At 30.4% G+C, this 19,778-nt stretch overlaps 1 protein-coding gene across 6 annotated transcripts in view; it reads right to left on the reverse strand.

The window, feature by feature from the left end:
- LOC107066808 (disintegrin and metalloproteinase domain-containing protein 10) overlaps positions 1–19,642 on the reverse strand; it is a 41,792-nt gene extending 22,150 nt beyond the window's left edge. The window contains exons 1-5 of one of the 6 annotated variants that reach the window (XM_089169729.1): positions 19,530–19,642; positions 18,068–19,219; positions 10,624–11,480; positions 5,793–5,940; positions 635–753 (exon numbers count right to left, since the gene is read on the reverse strand). In XM_089169729.1, coding sequence (XP_089025855.1) covers positions 635–753; positions 5,793–5,940; positions 10,624–10,831 — 475 coding nt within the window. In that variant the 5' untranslated portion in view covers positions 10,832–11,480; positions 18,068–19,219; positions 19,530–19,642. The other 5 variants (XM_089169733.1, XM_089169731.1, XM_089169730.1 and 2 more) reach the window with 5 other exon arrangements.
- Positions 19,643–19,778: the final 136 nt, after the last annotated feature.

Genomic DNA, 19,778 nt, shown 5'->3' on the forward strand with positions numbered 1-19,778 from the left:
ATAATAATAATAATATTAATAACAAGATTAGTAAAGACTGGGGATGGGGGAGAGGGGAATGGTAATAAGAAACGTTTTAATCGATCATTGTTCTTTCATTGGGAATTCCCATAAGTCTCACATGGGAATACTAATTCGTTGAATTTCCCCAAAATCGCGTTTAGGTGGCACGATTTCCACGCATCTGGGGTTGTTGTTGGTTGGTTACGGTGGTTAATGCGTTTCACAGGGACACCCCCCATGGGACCGGACCGAACCGGACTCGACTGAATTGAACCAAACTAACCGATGTTTGAATTCGTCAAAATCAAAAACAGGAGATCCATTTTGATGCGAACTTTTGCGGTAAACCTTTATTACCATGTGTGATTTGAGAAATAAATTTTAAATACACGTGTACCCCTCCCCAGCCCCTCCCCCCTCGTACCTCTTTCACCCTAAATATATATTTAAATTTTAATAATATCATTTTACTTTTATTCAAATGAAATATAAGTTATAAAGTACTTTTGTTTTTTATGTTGTGCTTTTTGTAACTCAAACAAATATTGTATTTTTATACCTATGTTTTTTGAGATAAAATTATTGAAAAAAAAAAGAAATAATAATAATAATAATGATAATAAGAACTTACCAAGAACTGTGCCAGCGTATGAATGAGAAATGTCGAATGGTATAGATCCATGAGTACCTTCAAATGTTACGTCTTTACTGAAGATGTTGTCATCGCGAATCAATCGTATTGTCCACAATCTGCAAATATAAACAAATTAAACTTTGTTAATATAATATAATATATATATATAGACATGTTAAAAGTTAAACAAATAAAATGCACAGATATGTTTTAACCGTTTGTAGTCGAATGGCGCCGATACGGCGCCCCCCGGCTGATTTCAAATCTTGTCAGTTAATCAATCTGTTTATTTATGACGTGTGATGGGATATTTCTTTGAAGATGTATTTAAAGATGATACTTAAAGGGTTGAAAAGAGATTGTAAGGTTTACTCTGATCGTAATACACCTGAAGATAGGTGAGAAGTAACAAATTATTGTGATACGTGTTCTGATAAAACGATGCTCGTTAGAAACCGGAAAAAGGAGGAGGAGGAACCCAAGAAAGAGAGGCTTCTCGCTGTTTAGTTCAGGTATTAAAACAGAATAAGATGGAGGTTACTGGCAGAAATATAAAAGATTGTAGTAGTAGAAAATAAGTGTTAGGGTAAAAAGGTGGGTTGGAAAAAAAGGTGTGTAAGGTTTTACCCTTTCAAATTTTATCTATAGCGAGAGAGTTCATTTGCATAAGAGCTGTAAGATCATCAGTTAAAGTCAATTAATAATCGACCTACTCTCCATGTTCTTTTGTCTTTATCTCTCTTTCTCTCTCTCTCTCACACACACACACACACATACATACATTCTTTTTTTCTTTCTTTCTTTGTAATAACAATAATAATCTCAGTATGCACTCGTGGTATTTCTTGCAAAAAGTTGGTAATCCGATAATACGTTGGCGATTAAAGTCAACGTATCTGTGACACAAGAAAAAGAAAGTAAGAAAAAGAGAATGAGAAAGTGAGAGAAGGTAGATAAGAGTAGAAGTGTAGGAAGATCAGAAGAAGAAGAAGAAGAAGAAGAAGGTTCATCGTCACTTAACCATTTTGCCTCTCCTTCTGCAAGAGATTATGAATTTCACATGGATGTGAATATAACTCTGAACTTTGCACCACGATTTCATATACCTCAAGCATTCTCTTTCTCTCTTTCTCTTTCTCTCACTCTCTTTCTCTCTCTCTTTCTCTTTCTCTCTTTCAAAGGAAGATTATTAACTCGAGTCAACGTACGAGCACACTTTTCGTAAATCGGATGCATCTAATAAAGAAACTTCTTTCACTTATTATACTCATTCTATTCTCTTCTCTCATCTCTCTCTCTCTCTCTCTCTCTCTCTCTCTCTCTCTCTTTCTGTGTGTGTGTTTTTCTCTTATTGAGTGTGGTATAATACACAAGAAAATATTAGACTACAAATATAAGTTATAATATTATATAACTTTGAGTATTTAATATAAATCATGACAAATGTTTAACACTGTTGGGTAGACATTTTGTTTTTTTTTTTGAATCATTTGATTATATAAGAAAATGTTCATTGTAAATTGTAGTAATAACAAATTTTGATTTATTAACACGTTTAATTATATTCTTATAAATTATATATTAATTTTAAATATTGTTTTAATTTAAACTATATTATTATATATATATATATATATATATATTATAATATATCACAAATCAGTCCGATGCACACGTCTTTAAGTCAATGAATTACCTTATACCGCCATCTGTTAGAATCTTATCGAACTAACAGAGATAATCATGACTCTTTGTTAATAAACAAATAATTCGATTATAAATTGAGATATAAACTAACCTATCTTTCAAGTTAGATGAAACTGCATACAGTGTGTAAAATTTGATTAAAATCGATTCAGTAGTTTAGAAGTCCATTGCGGACAAACAACGTGACACGTAATTTATATATATTAAGAAGATTTAATTTATTACCTATTTATTAACTATTATTTATTAGAATATTTTTATATATTATCGTATATACTATATTTACTTATTATTTTTATTAACTATTTAATTATATAACTATTATTATTCATTTTCACTCTGATGCACTCACACTCATCACACTCATTTTCAATCTGTGCTTTTTTGGTTTGTTTATATTGTCGCAACGTTGTTTAAAATACATTATTTAATAAAAAAAGAAAAAAAATACTAAACCTCGAACGTGAAGGTTAAGTTAATTGACGAAGGTTAAGTTAATTGAAGTAAAATTTAATAAAAGTAACAAGATTTAGTGTATACAAGAGAGAGAGAGAGACAGAGAAAGAGAAATACAGGGTAGGAGATAGAAGGGTGAGAGAAGGGTGGAGGATTTAAGAAAAGAATGGGAAGGGAAGAGAAAAAAGGGGAAAGTGAGAAAGAACTATACAAGGTCATCGACGTGCAAAGTGGTATTATACCTATCTATTTATTTATCTATCTATCTATCTATCTAGTCTATCTACCTAACCGTCAGGTGTATCCTTGACAGGTCAGTAAGCAGGGATCCAATTAAGGCCACGTTCGTGTAAAACGCGTTACGTTTTCCGTGTTGCGGTGGATCTTATATATATATATATAGATTCTTGTAGGGATTATTGATAAAATGTGTGTCGCTTTTCTTCGTATTTGGAGAGTGAAAGTCGCAAAGGGGTGTGATATATCTTTTTTTTTTTCTTTTTTATTTTCCTCCCCAAGAATTCTCGTGAAAATACTAATAAAAGTTATGGAACTTTAGTTATTTCTATTTATATTATATTATTTTATTATTCATTAATTAACCCCTTAAGAGCAGCATTGATTTTGAAAGGAAAAAAAACGATTTAAAAAAATCTTTTTTCTTTTTTTGTTTGCATAAAAACATAGTTTTGAACATTGTTTTGACAAAGAAAAAAAATTAACAATTTTAGGAGAGGGTGATAACATGAGGATGGGGTAAAATGGTTTGGTGGGGAGTATTATGATATAATACATTGTTTAATATTTATAGAGGGATGATATTTGTAGTGTAAGAGGGTTAGATGTAATGCCATAGTCGAAGGGGTGGGAGTGGAAGGGTTTGTTAAGTTACACCGGATGGTGGTAGTTGTATTTCTCTGCGTACGATAGGACGAGGAAACAACCTGGTGGTGCTTGATTTGTGGCCTCGGATTCTACAAGGATGAAGTTCCGAACAAACTTCGACGTTAAGTCGATTCTCCTCCTCTTCCTCCTCCTCCTCCTCCTCCTCCTACTTCTCCTCCTTCTATCCCCTATGATTTCTGATTTCAAAGGAAGCAATTAGAACCTCACGGAAAGGTAGGTATTTCTACGATCGTAGGAATAAATCTATCGATGGATATTCGGTTTTAACAAAAATAAAAGGAAAAATAGAAAGGAGGATTGGAAGATGAAGATGAAGATGAAGATGAAGATGAAGTAGAAGAATAAGAAGAAGATAGTCGTGGATACGATTTAAAATCTTGTACGTTTCTAATTTTATATGGGAAAATTATATTTGTTTTTATTTGTATTATATAGGACGTCGATAATTATTAATGAACAATTGACATTAATATTTGTTTAATAAATTTTATCATCGATTTTTTTTTTATATTATATATATATATATTTGAAATATATTTATTAACATTAAATTTATAACAATTTTATATTTATATTAATTTTGTATTTATTAACGTTAAATTTATGACAATATTACATTTATATTAATTTTATTTGTATTTATTAATTTTAAACTTATAAAAATTATAATTTTTATTTTATATCTATATATATATATATATATATGTATATATAGAAAGAGAAAGAGAGAAAGAGAGAGAGATGGAAAGAGAAATGTAAGAACATCCAACACTAAAGTTCTCCTACGACAAGGTACGACGAAAACGACAAAGAATAATACGATGGGAAAAAAGAAAAAAAATATATATAGATAGATAGATAGATAGATAGACTATAGTTGGGTAGTGTGATGTGATAGTGGTAGTGTTGGTACCCCAACCGACCTACTCCTGTTTTACATTTTATTGCTCACCGTGGATTCAAACGATTTACATAAAGAGAGGAAGACGAAAAGAAACGGTTGTAGTAGTTACACCACGTTGAAAGCTAACACTCGCGTAATACAAAATACAAAAAAATAATAAAAAATTATTTTTCTCCTAAGAAGTGATAGTATAGTATAGTAAATAATATAGTTTGTATATTTTCTTACAGATATTTTTCTATTACCCCTAGTGTCGAGTAATATAAAACGAGTTGTGATGGTGGTAATGTGTGGTTGATGGTGATGTTAGTACAGGTTAGAAGAAAGGGGTGCGGATAATGGGGAATGGTAAACTGAAAGTAGACAATATTTTTTCAAATTACTATACAGGAAATGTGTATATATATATATGTGTGTGTGTGTGTGTGTTACTCACAACTCACATTCAACAGAACAACGACAGGAAATGCAAATAAAATGGCGTATTGTAGGAATTTGGAAGGAGAAAAGGGGGGTGAGTTGTGCAAATCAGATCGATCTCTTGCCACGATTTAGGATATCCCAACAACCACCACTACCATTCACCATCACCATCTCCTCAACAAGCATGTGGACAAAATATATATCCGAATATTTTCGTCCTCCTGTCACGTATGGTTCTCACGTTGAGCATGGCAAACAACGTTTTGGGGTGCAACGTTGGTGACGTTATCGCTTTCCTGAAATACTATAAGCTTCTATTTTCCATGAATATCGGTGTCGAGCGGAAATACGGCTTACACGTCCTACCCCCACCCCCTACTGTTCCTCATACCACCATCGAACTTTTCTCTTTCATTCCCAACATCCTCACACACCCCATTCTCACCCCATTCATCTCTTGTCTCTCGCGATCTAGTTGAGATGCATCCGATAAATATTAGCGAATATTAAACCTTTCCTTTTTTCTCTGTCCCATTTCAATTTTATTACAAATTATGAAAAATTCGAAATTGTTATTCAACGTGTATATTAGGGTGGGTCAACAAAATTAAGATATTCAGTGACAGAAATCAGTACACATGAAAGTTTGATGATGAATTCAACGTTTTAATAAATCTGTTAAAAAGTATCTTATTTTATATAAATAATAAGTTGTGTATGTTACTCATAACTTGGATATGAAAGGTGTTGTCAACTTACCTATCCAATGCTTTCAAGCGTAAAATGAGTGGTTGATTTTCGTTAGAATCGGAGATGTCACGACGTGTCCTGTCACGATGACGTTTCAAGGATACCGTGTCATAAGATGCTGGCTCGTAATATCTGATGTATGATCTACGTGTTATCCCTGAAACATATGTAAAATACCGTTAGATTAATACCAAACAAACAAACAAACAAACAAATAAAACAATATATTATACATGTACAATATATTATTCATGTACAATGTTGTATGTACATACATACATTTAATTAAATCAACATACAACATTCAATTTGATTATTATATGCCATTGAAATAAAAGGAAACTTCATTCATTTGTATAAGTGTGTATATATACATACGTGTTTAATAAACTCGTGATTGGAAATCATGTGAAAATGCGTCATAGAATTCATTTGCTAAATATTCTTTGTTCATTAAACTCAAAATAGAAAAGATATATGTATATATACGATATGAATGTATATATTGGTATCTCTAACACTTGAATACGCTATCTGGTGGCTAAATTCAAAATTACAATAGATAGGTCGAATTGCTACTATGCCACGTGGGATCTCTAGCACTTGAATACGCTATCTGGTGGCTGAATTCAAAATTACAGTAGATAGGTCGAATTGCTACGTCACGTGGGATCTCTAGCATTTGAATACGCTATCTGGTGGCTAAATTCAAAATTACAGTAGATAGGTCGAATTGCTACTATGACACGTGGGATCTCTAGCATTTGAATACGCTATCTGGTGGCTAAATTCAAAATTACAGTAGATAGGTCGAATTGCTACTATGCCACGTGGGATCTCTAGCACTTGAATACGCTATCTGGTGGCTAAATTCAAAATTACAGTAGATAGGTCGAATTGCTACGTCACGTGGGATCTGTAGCATTTGAATACACTATCTGGTGGCTAAATTCAAAATTAGAATAGATAGGTCGAATTTTGCTACGCCTCTGCCCCTGCCAAAGATCTCAATGCATTTTTTCTGTGTTTTTTTTTTTCTATTTTATATTTCTATGATATTTTTTATTTTTTTTTTAAATTTATTTGCTAAATAATATATTTCATTAGACGAGTATATAATATAATAAATATAATATATACTAATATAAAAAATTATCTGTTAATATATATAAATAACGTGTCACGTTGTTTGTCCTCAATAGACTTCTAAACTACTGAACCGATTTGAATAAAATTTTGCACACTCTGTACAGTTTCATTCAACTTGAAAGATAGGATAATTTATATTTCAATATATGATCGCAATATTATTTTATTACGAATTATTTGTTGTATAAGGTAATTCGTTGACTTAAAAACGTGTGTATTGGACTAATTGTGAGCCACAGCAGCAACGCGTGACGAGGCACCCCTCGTATAAGTATACGTACTCATATTGTCAGAATAATATCTCGTCAATCTTTTATTCCTTTTACAAATGAAAAAAAAAATGTAAAAAAAAAAAAGAATAAAATTTAATTAACGTGAATGAGAACGCGAGATTGTTTGATAAGTATTTTTGTCACGTTGTTAAGTTCAATTAAACGAAATTATATTACAATATGATTATATAAGTAAAGAAAGAATTGAAAAAAAAAATAATAAAATAAAATTAAAAAAAAAAAAAAAAAAAACAAGTAACCCTCTAGTAACCCAAAAAAAGAAAAAGATGGACTATCGTATAATATAAAATAGATAGTAGTAGTAGTAGTAGGGATAATCTCATTATTTCACAAAGCAATTAAATTACAAAGGAGAATTAAAACGGGGTGTATGTGGGTGGTTGTGTGACGTTCGTTCCATCGAAGGGAACATTTTCTTTCTTTCTTTCTTTCTTTCTTTCTTTTTTTTATTTTTACAGAAACGTTTAAAGAGAACAAAAAATACTTAATGAGGGATATAATTGTGAGTCATACGTTTTTTATAGAAAGAAATGTACGTCAAAGTACATATCGGTTCTTCAATTATTTTTTCTTTTTCTTTTTTCATTCGAAGATCTCTTCTAAAAAAAATTCTTAGAGATTAAATTTGAATGAAATGTGACGAACAAAGAGAAAGATGTTATTACGTAAAATACAAAATTTCAAGATCACGTAGGTTGTTTAAGTTGCTGAGAAACTTTCACTGGTTTGTTGTCACGAGCTGACTAAAATATATCATTTCTCGTACTTTCAAAACTTCTAATTATATTTATAGAGATACTTCTATATACACACATACACACAAACACATATACATATATATTTATGTACTCATATATCTGTATACTATGTAAATACGTAAAACGAAAGGAGTACGTCAAAGTAAATGGACTCGTTAGAGTTGGGAGATGATGAGGGGTGAAGTTAGGGAATAATAGTAGTAGTAGTAGGAGGAGGAGGAGGAGGAGGAGGAGGAGGAGGAGGTGAAGGACGAGAGAATTTCCGTGTTCCTATATGCACGATGAAAAAAAAAAAATTTTTATTTTTAATTTACTCCAAAGCTAAAGTCCAACAAAAGAACTTGAAATGAAATTAAATAAATCTGCTGAACCCCTCGAATAAAATATATTTTAACAAATTAATTTTAAAATGTTAAAAAGAAAAGAGAAGATGGAATAAGATACCAAAAAAAAAAATAAATAAATAATAATAAATAATATAAATAAATAATAATAATAATAATAATAATTAAATTACACGTATAACTGGGGTTGAGAATAAAGTTGGAAGAAAAAAAGAAAAAGAAATAAATTAGGAAAAATGATGAATTAATTTTTGTAAAATTATTTTGAACATAATAAATGGAATAATAATAATAATAATAAAATACAATAATAAAAAAATAAAATAATAAAATAATATAATATAAATTACATATTATATAAATATAATAAATTATAATATAAACTATAATATAAATAAAATAAATAAAAATAAAATGTATTTTAAGCAAATAAATTTAAAAGTAAAAAAAAAAATAAAACAAAAGATGTGAAATAAGATAAACCAAAAAAAAAAAATAAAAAGTATAACAGAAATATATTGGATTATTCGTAAAGTAATTTTTTTCGTTTTTTCTTTTGTAGACAATTTTGAAGACAATTTTGAAGACAATTTTTGCTTTCGAGATTAAACCTAAGCCTACCAAGTGAACATAAACAGTTGAATTTTATAAATTTACCTTCTCACCGATCTCACGTGTTGTTATTTATCGATTTGCATTAACTAATGTTAAAATTGTGTCAGATAAAAATGAAATTACTTTAAAACAATCCAATAAAATAGAAAATAGAAAAAACAAAGCAGATAAAATGTCCACTTACGGTTGAACGAATAAATCGTGTATATAATATTTATATACTCGTATGTCTATAATATTCTACTAACGGTAAATGATAAAAGAAATAAATGAAAAAGCAGAACAGAACAGAACAGAACAGAACAGAACAGAACAGAACAGAACAGAACAGAACAAAACGGAATAGAACAGAAATAATACAGGTTGACAAGAAAATTCCTTGGACAGGTTTGGAAATATGCGTTACGAACAAGTATAAATAATACATTTGTTTTTCATTATCCTAAAGCAAAACTCGTCTCAACGTGACAATTCAAATCATGACAGTAAATATTATACACGTATAGGTATGTGTGTGTATACGCGTTGAGAATAAAAAAATAAAAAGAACAAAAGAAACCAAAAAAAAAAAAATGCACAAAAAAAAACAAAGTGTAAGAAGAGGATTGGGGGTTGGATGGTAAATCTAGGGGAAAATAAAAAGGGTTGTTTGGTAGAGAGGACAGAACAGAATGGGGAAACGTAGTAGAAGCCCTTTTTTATGAGGGGATGAAGAAAAAAAAATGTAATGACAAGAAGGTGGCACCACGATGAGAGAGAGAGAGAGAGAAAGAGAGAGAAAGTGTCATTCAAGAATCTCTGCATTACTCGTACCAACGCACAATTAAAGTGCCATTTGGGGTCGCTTCCCATTGTTTGCTCTAAGTACCGATCAAGAACAAAAGGAAGTCACCAGGACAAAGGGAAGTGTTGACTATTTAAGCGGTTGCTCTCTCTGTCTGTCAGATGCATTTACTACGATTTACAACACTGTCAATGAATGCATTTGAAGGAAAACTTAGAACGTTTTCAATCGTCCTGCATCATTTGCACTTTCAACATAAGCACTTTGACAAATAATGATTTTATTTAAATATATATTTCATAATCATTAATAAGAATAATATTCACGAAATAAATAATTTAAAAATATTAATTTTTCAATAAAATAGAAACATTTTTAAATAGAAAAGAAATGACACGTTTGGTAAAAAAAAAAAAAAAAAAACATACCACGCACCTTCTTTGTTTATGTCGACCGTCGTCGGTTCGTTTGGATCTTATACTTTTGTCGCATACCTACGTGTTTATCTCTGTTTATTCTTTTACACTTCTATCGCTCCTACCTACAAACATTTCGAGTATCGAAAGAATATGTGTGTGTTTACGCTTTGTAGTATGCAGTCGCACTCAAACACACACACATATACAATCAGGAGCGATAACTACGAAGCATAGCATAAAGAGGATACCGAGAATATGAAAAACTGTACAGCTATATTCCGTCTCATTCCGTCGCATTCTAAATCCTATATTTGTCTCTTGTTCTCTCATTATTTAGTATTGCAACGGTTTCATAGCTTCGTTACATAGCTCCGTTTCCGTTTATTTACTTTTCAGATGAGTCCCATTCTAAAGAAGTTTTCACTTCAAAAAAAAAAAAAAAAGGCACGTTAGCGCACGTGTATGACTCACTACTCACCTTTGTGAGTCGGCAGAGGATGAAACGGCCAACCATCGGTGATTGGAAGAGACGATAGTAGGAATGCTAGAGGAAAAGTAAAGAGTAGGTAGCAGTAAGATCTTCGTCTTCTTCGTCTACGACGACGACGGGGCCTGTGATGGGCCTTATCCTCTCCCTCCTCTTCCTCTTCCCCTTCTTCCTGGGCGGAACAACGGCTGCTCGGCATCGCACGTTTTTCTCGTCCCCCGGCAACTATTCTTCCACTTCTTCGTATTATTCGTTCGTGTTTTCTTTTAATGGCGCTATCTGGTGCTTTTCGTCGAACAGCCGAGCACCGCACTTGTGGAGTCACCCACCGAGCTCATCTCCTCTTTCACCTTTTCCCTTCTTCCCCCCTTCACCTTCACCACCACCACCACCACCACCAAAACCACCAACACCACTACCACTACCACAACCACCTTTTCCTCTTCTTCTTCTTCTTCTTCTTCTTCACCTTCTCTCCTACCCCTTTCAGGGTCACTCAACCTTTCGATCCTTCTTCTTTCTTTCCCCTTCACTCCTCTTCCTCCATACTCTCCTCCACCTCTTCTTCCTCCTTCTCCTCCTACTCCTTTTCCTTTCTTCCACCTCGAACGTCTTTTTCAACCGGTTCTATCTTTTTTCTTCTTCTTCTTTCTCTTCTTCTTCTTCTTCTTCTTCTTCTTCTTCTTCTTCTTATCCACCACCTCCTATTTCACCTCCTTCTTTTCCTTTCTTTTCCTCTTTCTATTACTCCTACTCCTTTTTCTTCTTCTTCTTCTTCTTCTTTTTCTTCTTGTTGTAGCTGTTGATGCTTAGAGTACCTCTTGCAAGACTGCTTCAAGATATCAATGCTGAAAAATAAAGGAAACGATGTGAAACTCTCAAATTCGTCGTCTAGACTTCATCTTTCTTGTTCCTATACTCTCTCAATATTCTGTAATTCTATATATAGATACTTTTTAAGTATTGCAATTTTTCTTCACAAATATTCCTATATATATTTATATACGTATGCATGTATTTTCTTAGCAAATAAACATTCTATACTTATATATGTATGTGTATGGATATTTTGTAGGAGGACAAACATAATATTTATATACACATATATATGTGTGTACTATTCATGCGTGTTTTAACGTATATATATATATATATATATATATATATATATATATATTATTATTATTATTATTATATAATATATATTATATTATTTTGTATAATTTATATATTATGTTTAGTGTTAATAAAGTTAAGTAGTAATAAATTAATATATTACTAATGGTTTTTTTTTAAATATATATATATAATAATTAATGTATATAAATGTGTTTCATTTAAATGATAATAATAACAATAATAATAATTATATATATTATCAATTACTTGCAGGTATTATTTAAAAGCTTATCGTTCCTAATTCTACTCGTTTGTTCTTTCTCATAAACGTTGCAGTAAAAAAAAAATTAAAACAAAAAAACAAATAATAATAATAATAATAATAATAATAATAATAATAATAATAATAATAATAATAAAAGAAAAAAACGTCGCATGCAAACATAATAGTACTAAGGTAAGGTAATACACGGTTTATTTCTGTCACGATCGCATAATCGCAGTTGTAAATCTTTTCAACGATATCACCGACGTGTACGGGTCAGAGTTAAAATGATATGTCACGTTAAATACATTTTATTTTAAATTAACGACAATTCTAATGTTTAAAAACAGTATATACATTTGATTACTTTTTTTAGTATTATTAACATGTTTTTGTGACAATGTATTTAAGTATGCATAAGTACATGTACATGTACATGTGTAATCTGTAAATCGATATTATCTATCATGGAATTAATCTACAATCTAAATTTACTAAAATTTGTACCACCAGTACACACACATATATATATATATATATAAATATTTAATTTATCTTTCAATTTATATATATATATATATATATATATATATATATATATATATATATATATTATATAATATATAATAATAATATAATATAGTATAATAATAATTATATAATAATAAATATATATAATTATATATTATATATATACAATATAATATATAATATATTGTATATTTTTTATAATATATTATAAATAATATAGATAATATATACAATATATATATATATATATATATATATATATATATATATATATACAATATATTGTATATTATTATATATTTTATATATATTATATTATATATAATATACACACAATATATTATATATAATATAATATATATTAAAAAAATATAATATATATATATATTATATATATTATATATAATTGATAAAAAAAAAAATTAAATTATATAATATAAAATATATAATATTATAGAAATACATAACAGAAAAGATAAATGATAAATAATATTTCCCATAAGTCATGATGCTGTTTAAAATGCTGTATTATAGAAATATTTGACAAGCTTTTCTGTCGTTTCTCACATAATTAAAATGAGAATAAATCCTTTACCGTTTCCATAAGAACAATAGATATAATTAATGCATAACCACACGACTTATCCGATTTCTACATTAATTTTCTATTGTGATGATGGTTTCGTTCATTCGTAATAACATGTGCATGAGGAAACCACTATCGTGAGAAAAAAAAAATAATTATCGATGCCTAAGGTAAAAAAAAAAAAAAAGAAACCGAGACAAGACGAATGACGTGAAAGAAGCAAAAAAAAAAAAAAAATCAGTTGATATACCAAGAAAGGATTAATCGAAAGGAAGTCATTGGTAATAAATGACTATACCTAACTTTGTAATTCTGTACAGGTGAGAAATTAATCTTTCTCTCTATTTCTATCTTTTTTTTTTTTTATAATATATTTTGCAACATGGTGCAATCGAGCGAACAACGACGCCGTGTCGGTATTTATTTATTTTTTTTTTCTTCCTTTTTTTCTTTTATCCCCCCCCCCCACACACACACTCTCTCTCTCATGTTCTTCCGTCTTTAATTGAGATCTTAGAAATTCCAATTGAATAACGTCATTGTTCTTGTCCAACTTTAATCGGATATTATTCAAGCAAGTAACGTGTCTCGTTTACCGCAATATTTCTTTAATGTATATATCTCAATGCTACAACTCACAAATTATTTACAAATCTCTGGGAATCCCGAGTGTATCATCTCTCACCATGTGATTTTTCTGATCAGAAGAATGATCGAGAATAAAATACAACTATCGTATATATTTTCTCATGTAAAAACAAACTTATCTTGCTTACTTGCTTGATCGTATATGGATAATGTCTACATCTTTGAGATTAAATTATTCCTATTCTTCTCTTTCTATACATTTTCCCTCTTTTTTTTTTTTTTTTTACTGTTTTAACCAGTTGACTGTGTGAAATTTAGTTTGAAAAGATCACCACAAAATGCGGAATGAAAAACAAACAACTAGGGATCCTATAGGAGGGATGCGCCATTCATATTCAGCTCATGTGCCATTGGCTGAAAATTTTGTGGTACCGCTTGAATTTATAATCATTTTTATCGTCTAACCTATTTTATTTTAATAGAAATTTTTTATTACCATTAAATATATAGTTCATTTTTTGTTTTCTGTATTTGATGCAATTCATTATTTCTGAATGATTTCAATGTTTAAATCATTCGCGCGTTAAAATCGAGTTCCGGTCCCCCAACAATGTACATGGAGCATCCCTCCTATAGGATACCTACAAGTAACTGATGTGTATACACATCGAACGCAGATCAAATTTTATTTTATTATATTTTATTAAAAAAATATCATAAAATTAATTGTCACACGTATGTTTTGTGAACACGAAAATAAATAACACCGTCTTTTACTGCCAAAGTTATCCACTGCGTGCGCTAGTGTCCATTTCGGTTTCCCCCACCATGACTTCGCACGGTGCCTATACACGTCGAACGCACTTAACTGGTTAACTTTAAATAATATATAATATAATATATAATAATAATAATAATAATATAATTTATATTATTTTAAATAAAATAATATTAATGGAAAATTATGAAAAATTAAAAAGAAAAACATTCATATCGAATATCCGTAAAAAAAAAAAAAAAAGAAAAAACCTAAAACGATATAAAAATGGACCACCTTCCCGCTCTTTCTCTATTTGATAATGCCATAATTCAAGAGGGAGAATGCACTTGCAGGAAGAGAACTTGCTCTATCCCGCTGCTCCACATCGCAAATAATCTACGGGAGACATAATTTTTCGAAAGGGAAGCAGGAAGAAGGATAAATCACGTCGTTCACGAAGTAAAGCACTTCGATAGTAAAGAGAATATAGTCTCTTTCTCTCTTCCTTTTTCTCTCTCTCTCTCTCTCTCTCTCTTTTTCTATTTCGTGATTCTGGTTCATTCACTAAATTGACCAAAAAAAAAAAGAATCGAATAATCTACTGGACGATGTATTATTTATCTAACTTTGTTCATTCATTATCAAAATATGACAGTCGATTATAAATATTTCGGTGGAATCAGAAAAATAATGTTGCGCTTTTTAACCTCAAAAATTTAAACAATATTTTTTTTATTATTATTAATCAATAATATAAATATAATTAAATCAATTAATTAATCAACATTTTTCTATTTGGTATGGAAAATTTGTTTAATATCGTAACGATAAGAATTATCAATATCGTTTCTTTTGTTTGTTTGTTTTTTTTTTTTTTTTGATTTAAAATATTAGAAATAATTTGACATGCGTAGTAACGACGCCATTACTTTTCAGTATCCTTAATATTTAAACTAATTTTCTCACGTGCTTGTTACTTTTGTTTAAAATTACAATAATTAAATAAACATAATGAATAAATACTATGTTTCTTAAAAAAGAAAAAGAAGAAGAAGAAGAAGAAGATGAAGAAGAAAAGAAAATTAATAAAAAAAAAGATAAATTCCAAAACTATTTCATATAAAAGTTAAATACTAACGAAGATAAATCGTGTTAGAGAGAAAGGAGAGTTAGAGAAAGAGAGAGAGAGAGAAAGAAATTCAGGTAGAATTAAAATTACAAAAAAAAAAAAAGAAAATATATAATTAAATATCCTCTAAATATTAAAAATATAAAACGAGTAATATTACTTGGAATATAAATTTGTTTAAATGTTATACGAAATTACTACTACGAAAAATATTCTAACAAATATAATATAGCATTGTTTACATTGGTAAATTTATGATCACGATGAAATGAAAGAGAGTAACATAAAATAAATAAATAAATAAATAAATAAATAAATATAAACGAATAAAGAAATGAATAATAATAATAAATTATATTATATATATTATATTATATATTATATATAATATAATTAATATAATTATAATATATAATTAATATAATATATAATAGAATTAGTACAATTATAATATATAATTAATATAATATATAATATAATTAATATAATATATATTAGTATACGTGCATATTATGTACTGCAAGTTTACGTTAACAATAATAATAATAAAAATAATAATAATAATAATTGGATAAGGGATTGCAAATGTAAAGATACAAGGTATGTATATGCGTATATGAAAAATTGTTATGGAATTAAAATCGTAGGATAAAAAGAACTAACAAAAATGATAAAAATAATATTTTTGTTTTTATATATAAACTAATCATGTACAATGGTGGTGTGTAGTGATGCTCTTTCTCTCAAACTCACTCTCTCTCTCTCTCTCTTTCTCTCTCTCTTTCTTTCTTTCTCTTGCTATAATCTCGGCAGATAAAAATGCGGCACATGAATTTAAAATAAATCCAAAAATCGGTGCACTAACGATCCAATTATGGTAGGACGGTATTTATAAAGTCGGCAATTTTTTATTCCAGAGGTACCTCGTTTGGACAAAATGATGAGAAAGAGAAAGATGCGAGACAAAGAGGGAAAAACTCATTAGACCGTTAAAACAAAAAAGAAAACAAAAAATATGACAAATATTGAACGTGAAATAATTTAACGAATTGCGAACAATTTTCCATTAACACGATAAACATTTTCGATTTATAACTTAATATTCTTATTATTATTATTATTATTAAAGTACGTAATCGCTTTCGCTAGTTGCAAAAGATGCATATTAAAGGTATTCTCCTATTTCTAAAGTCTTGTACTATATACACACACATATATACATATATACATACACAGAGGAGACATACACACATTTTCTTTATCTCTCTTTTCTCTTGCGAAATGTAATTTCGTAGACGCGATCAAAGAAAAGGAAACTGAAAAAAAAAAACAACAACAACAAATTAAATTGTCATAAAAATATATGTGAAACATTAAGAATTTAAAAATACGTAAATAAAAAAAAAGTAACAAAATGTTTAAACATTTATCCTACGTACGATACACAATATAAATAATACAAAAATATATGTCCTGTGTAATATTATAGATGAAACTGTTTTCTTCATGTAAGAATTTCAACAAAATCGGGAATTGATCGAGAATAATATATCTCGAACGTGTCTCAACGTGTCTCTCAGCGTGTCGCGATATCGGTAAACGGAATAGGTGAAAGCTTACTGGGAAACAAAAGTAATTCATGAATGTAAGAAGAGAATCGTTGCGGAGTTAGGTAACGAGAGTCGGCATTAAAGTCACCGATAATGACCGTAGTATAGAGATGCAAAGTTACCAGTAAAAAAAAAAAAAAAAAAAATAAAACTCATTCAAAACTGTGTTAAGTACTTTCGTTTAAAGGGCCAACCTTACATTTGAATCTTCTTAAACGTATGCATTTACACATTTGTCCTGCATACAAATATATACATAGAAACATACATACATACATACATATATATATATATATATATAAAATTGTCTACATGATATTCAATCGGATTAACAAAAAGACCAAAGTATGTATATAGAATACATAGCAACGATATGAAATGTTTTTTGCTATTTTTTTTTTTTTTTTATGATATTGCAATGAAATACGCGAATAAATGTTGCAAAATAACTCGAGAGAAAACCCATAAGAGGCAGAGGGAGGGGGGAAGGAGGGAGGGTGGGAAAACGAATAAACGAGGGAAACGTTTAAACGACACGAGATTTTGAAGGTCTGGGTATAATAGAGTGAGGAAAAATGATGGAGACTGCGCGCGAAAGAGACGCGAATAAAAGGGGATGAGATGATGGGATAGACAGAAAGGATGTGTTTAAAGTAAGAAAGACAAGAAGATGAGAATAAGAAGAAGAAGAAGAAGAAGGAGAAAGGTAAGAAGAAAAAGAGAACCGGACACATATATGTATAGGTATATAATACAAGGTATTACTTATGTAGTTACACGAAACATGTATCGCGCGTGCTTGCTGATTCTTGCGTTTCTCTCTCTCTTTTTACTATCGTACACTTACCAAGGTGCAGCAGCAGCAGCAGCAGCAGTAGTAACAGCAATAGCACCGACGGCAACAACTTCGGAGAACGAAAGCAGAATTGCTGCCACCACAAGCGTCCTTTCCTTCCTTCTTGATACTGGACTCTCTCAACTCGTTCATAGGGCGGAGCGTTCCTCGCGTTACATTGCGTTCGCTCAGATATGAATCGCGCGCACCATTACGTGTCACAGGAGCGGCCCTCCGAATGCGTGTGTGATGATGGCTCTCTCCCTCGTGAAAACGAGGAGAGAAATAAAGAAACCGGGGAACTGGAGAAAGAGAGATAGACCGAGCGATATATCTAAGGTGTTGTATGTGTGTGTGTGTGTGTATAGAGGGTGAATATGAGTGAGTACGAGCGAGACCGAGAACGACGTGCAATGAACGAGAGAAAGAGAGAGAGAGAGAGAAAGAGAGAGAAAGAGACGGTAAAATAAATAGGGAGAAAGAAAGATCAAAAACACAAGGATACGAATAGGAACGCGTTCCGCGTCGAACTGACAAGCCGCTCGTGACTCGCGTGAAGATACCGAGGACAACGACTTCCCCCACCACTCACTGCCTTCGACCCAGCTGTGCACTCTCTCCCCCACTCCTAACGATGTCTCTTCACCGCACGCACCGGTACTGCGCTTCATCCGTCTTCCCTCACCATACCTCACCAAGCGACCACCCCACTCTGATGTCGCCACCCCTCAGACGAGCTTATTCGACCCTCCTGTCTTTAACGAGCCTTCCTCTTCTATTTCAACCCCTACCTCTTTTTATCCTTTTATCTCTTTCTTTCTCCCTTTGGTCATCCTCTTTGTCAGCTACTCAACGTTCTCTTTGACCACTACCCCTCGCAAGTTAAGTTTACTCTCTTTCTTCTCTTCCTCTTCCTCCTCCTCCTCCTTCTACAAGAACGAAATTCCTACCAAGAGGGTTGCTTCATTTTCTTTCTGTCTATATGCCTTACCTTTTTTTTTTCTTCCTCTTATTTACTAGTATTCGATCGTATGCCTTTCCAACGCCATTCCTTTTCCTTTCCGCCATTCGGAAGTTCGATACGTTAAACTTTCTTCGATTATCCGTACTGTGCTTGGTGAATATCTCCATGTTACGATTTTATTATTTGAAAAATATTCTCGTCTAAAAACAAATAGAACATTGTCAATATTATTGTGATGCACAAAAAATATTTTAATAGTTTTTCAATAACGTATTTGTGTGTATTTATCGTGTGATTTTGATTTTTGATATACATATTATTATTGTAGTCATTAATTTAAATGTGTGATCAAAATATTAAATTCGATATATGATTTATGGTGAATAGAAATAAAATAAAATAAAAAAAGTGAAATCTACGGAAAAAATCATGAACAAATTGAAATTAATACAAATTAGTGATATATTGTAGATAAACAAATAATATAAATAAATAAAATGTAATTCTTACTACCAACACTGTTGAAACCTTGATTGAAACTATTTGTTTATTCCTTCATCGATGCGAAAAGAGGAATCGTTATTTTGGAGGCCGTTCATTGGTCAATTGAAAAATATTCTCTCTTTTCATTGGCTACAACCTAATGGAATTTATATTATGTTATATCAATGTTACAAATTTTACCATCATATATAATAAATATTTTTTACGCAAAATTGAAAGATAATTTTATTCAATTTATCCTTATATTATTAAAAT

Source organism: Polistes dominula, unplaced genomic scaffold (assembly GCF_049000335.1).
Source record: "Polistes dominula isolate Pdom_NZ unplaced genomic scaffold, Pdom_raw_medaka contig_49, whole genome shotgun sequence".
Lineage (NCBI taxonomy): Eukaryota > Metazoa > Arthropoda > Insecta > Hymenoptera > Vespidae > Polistes > Polistes dominula.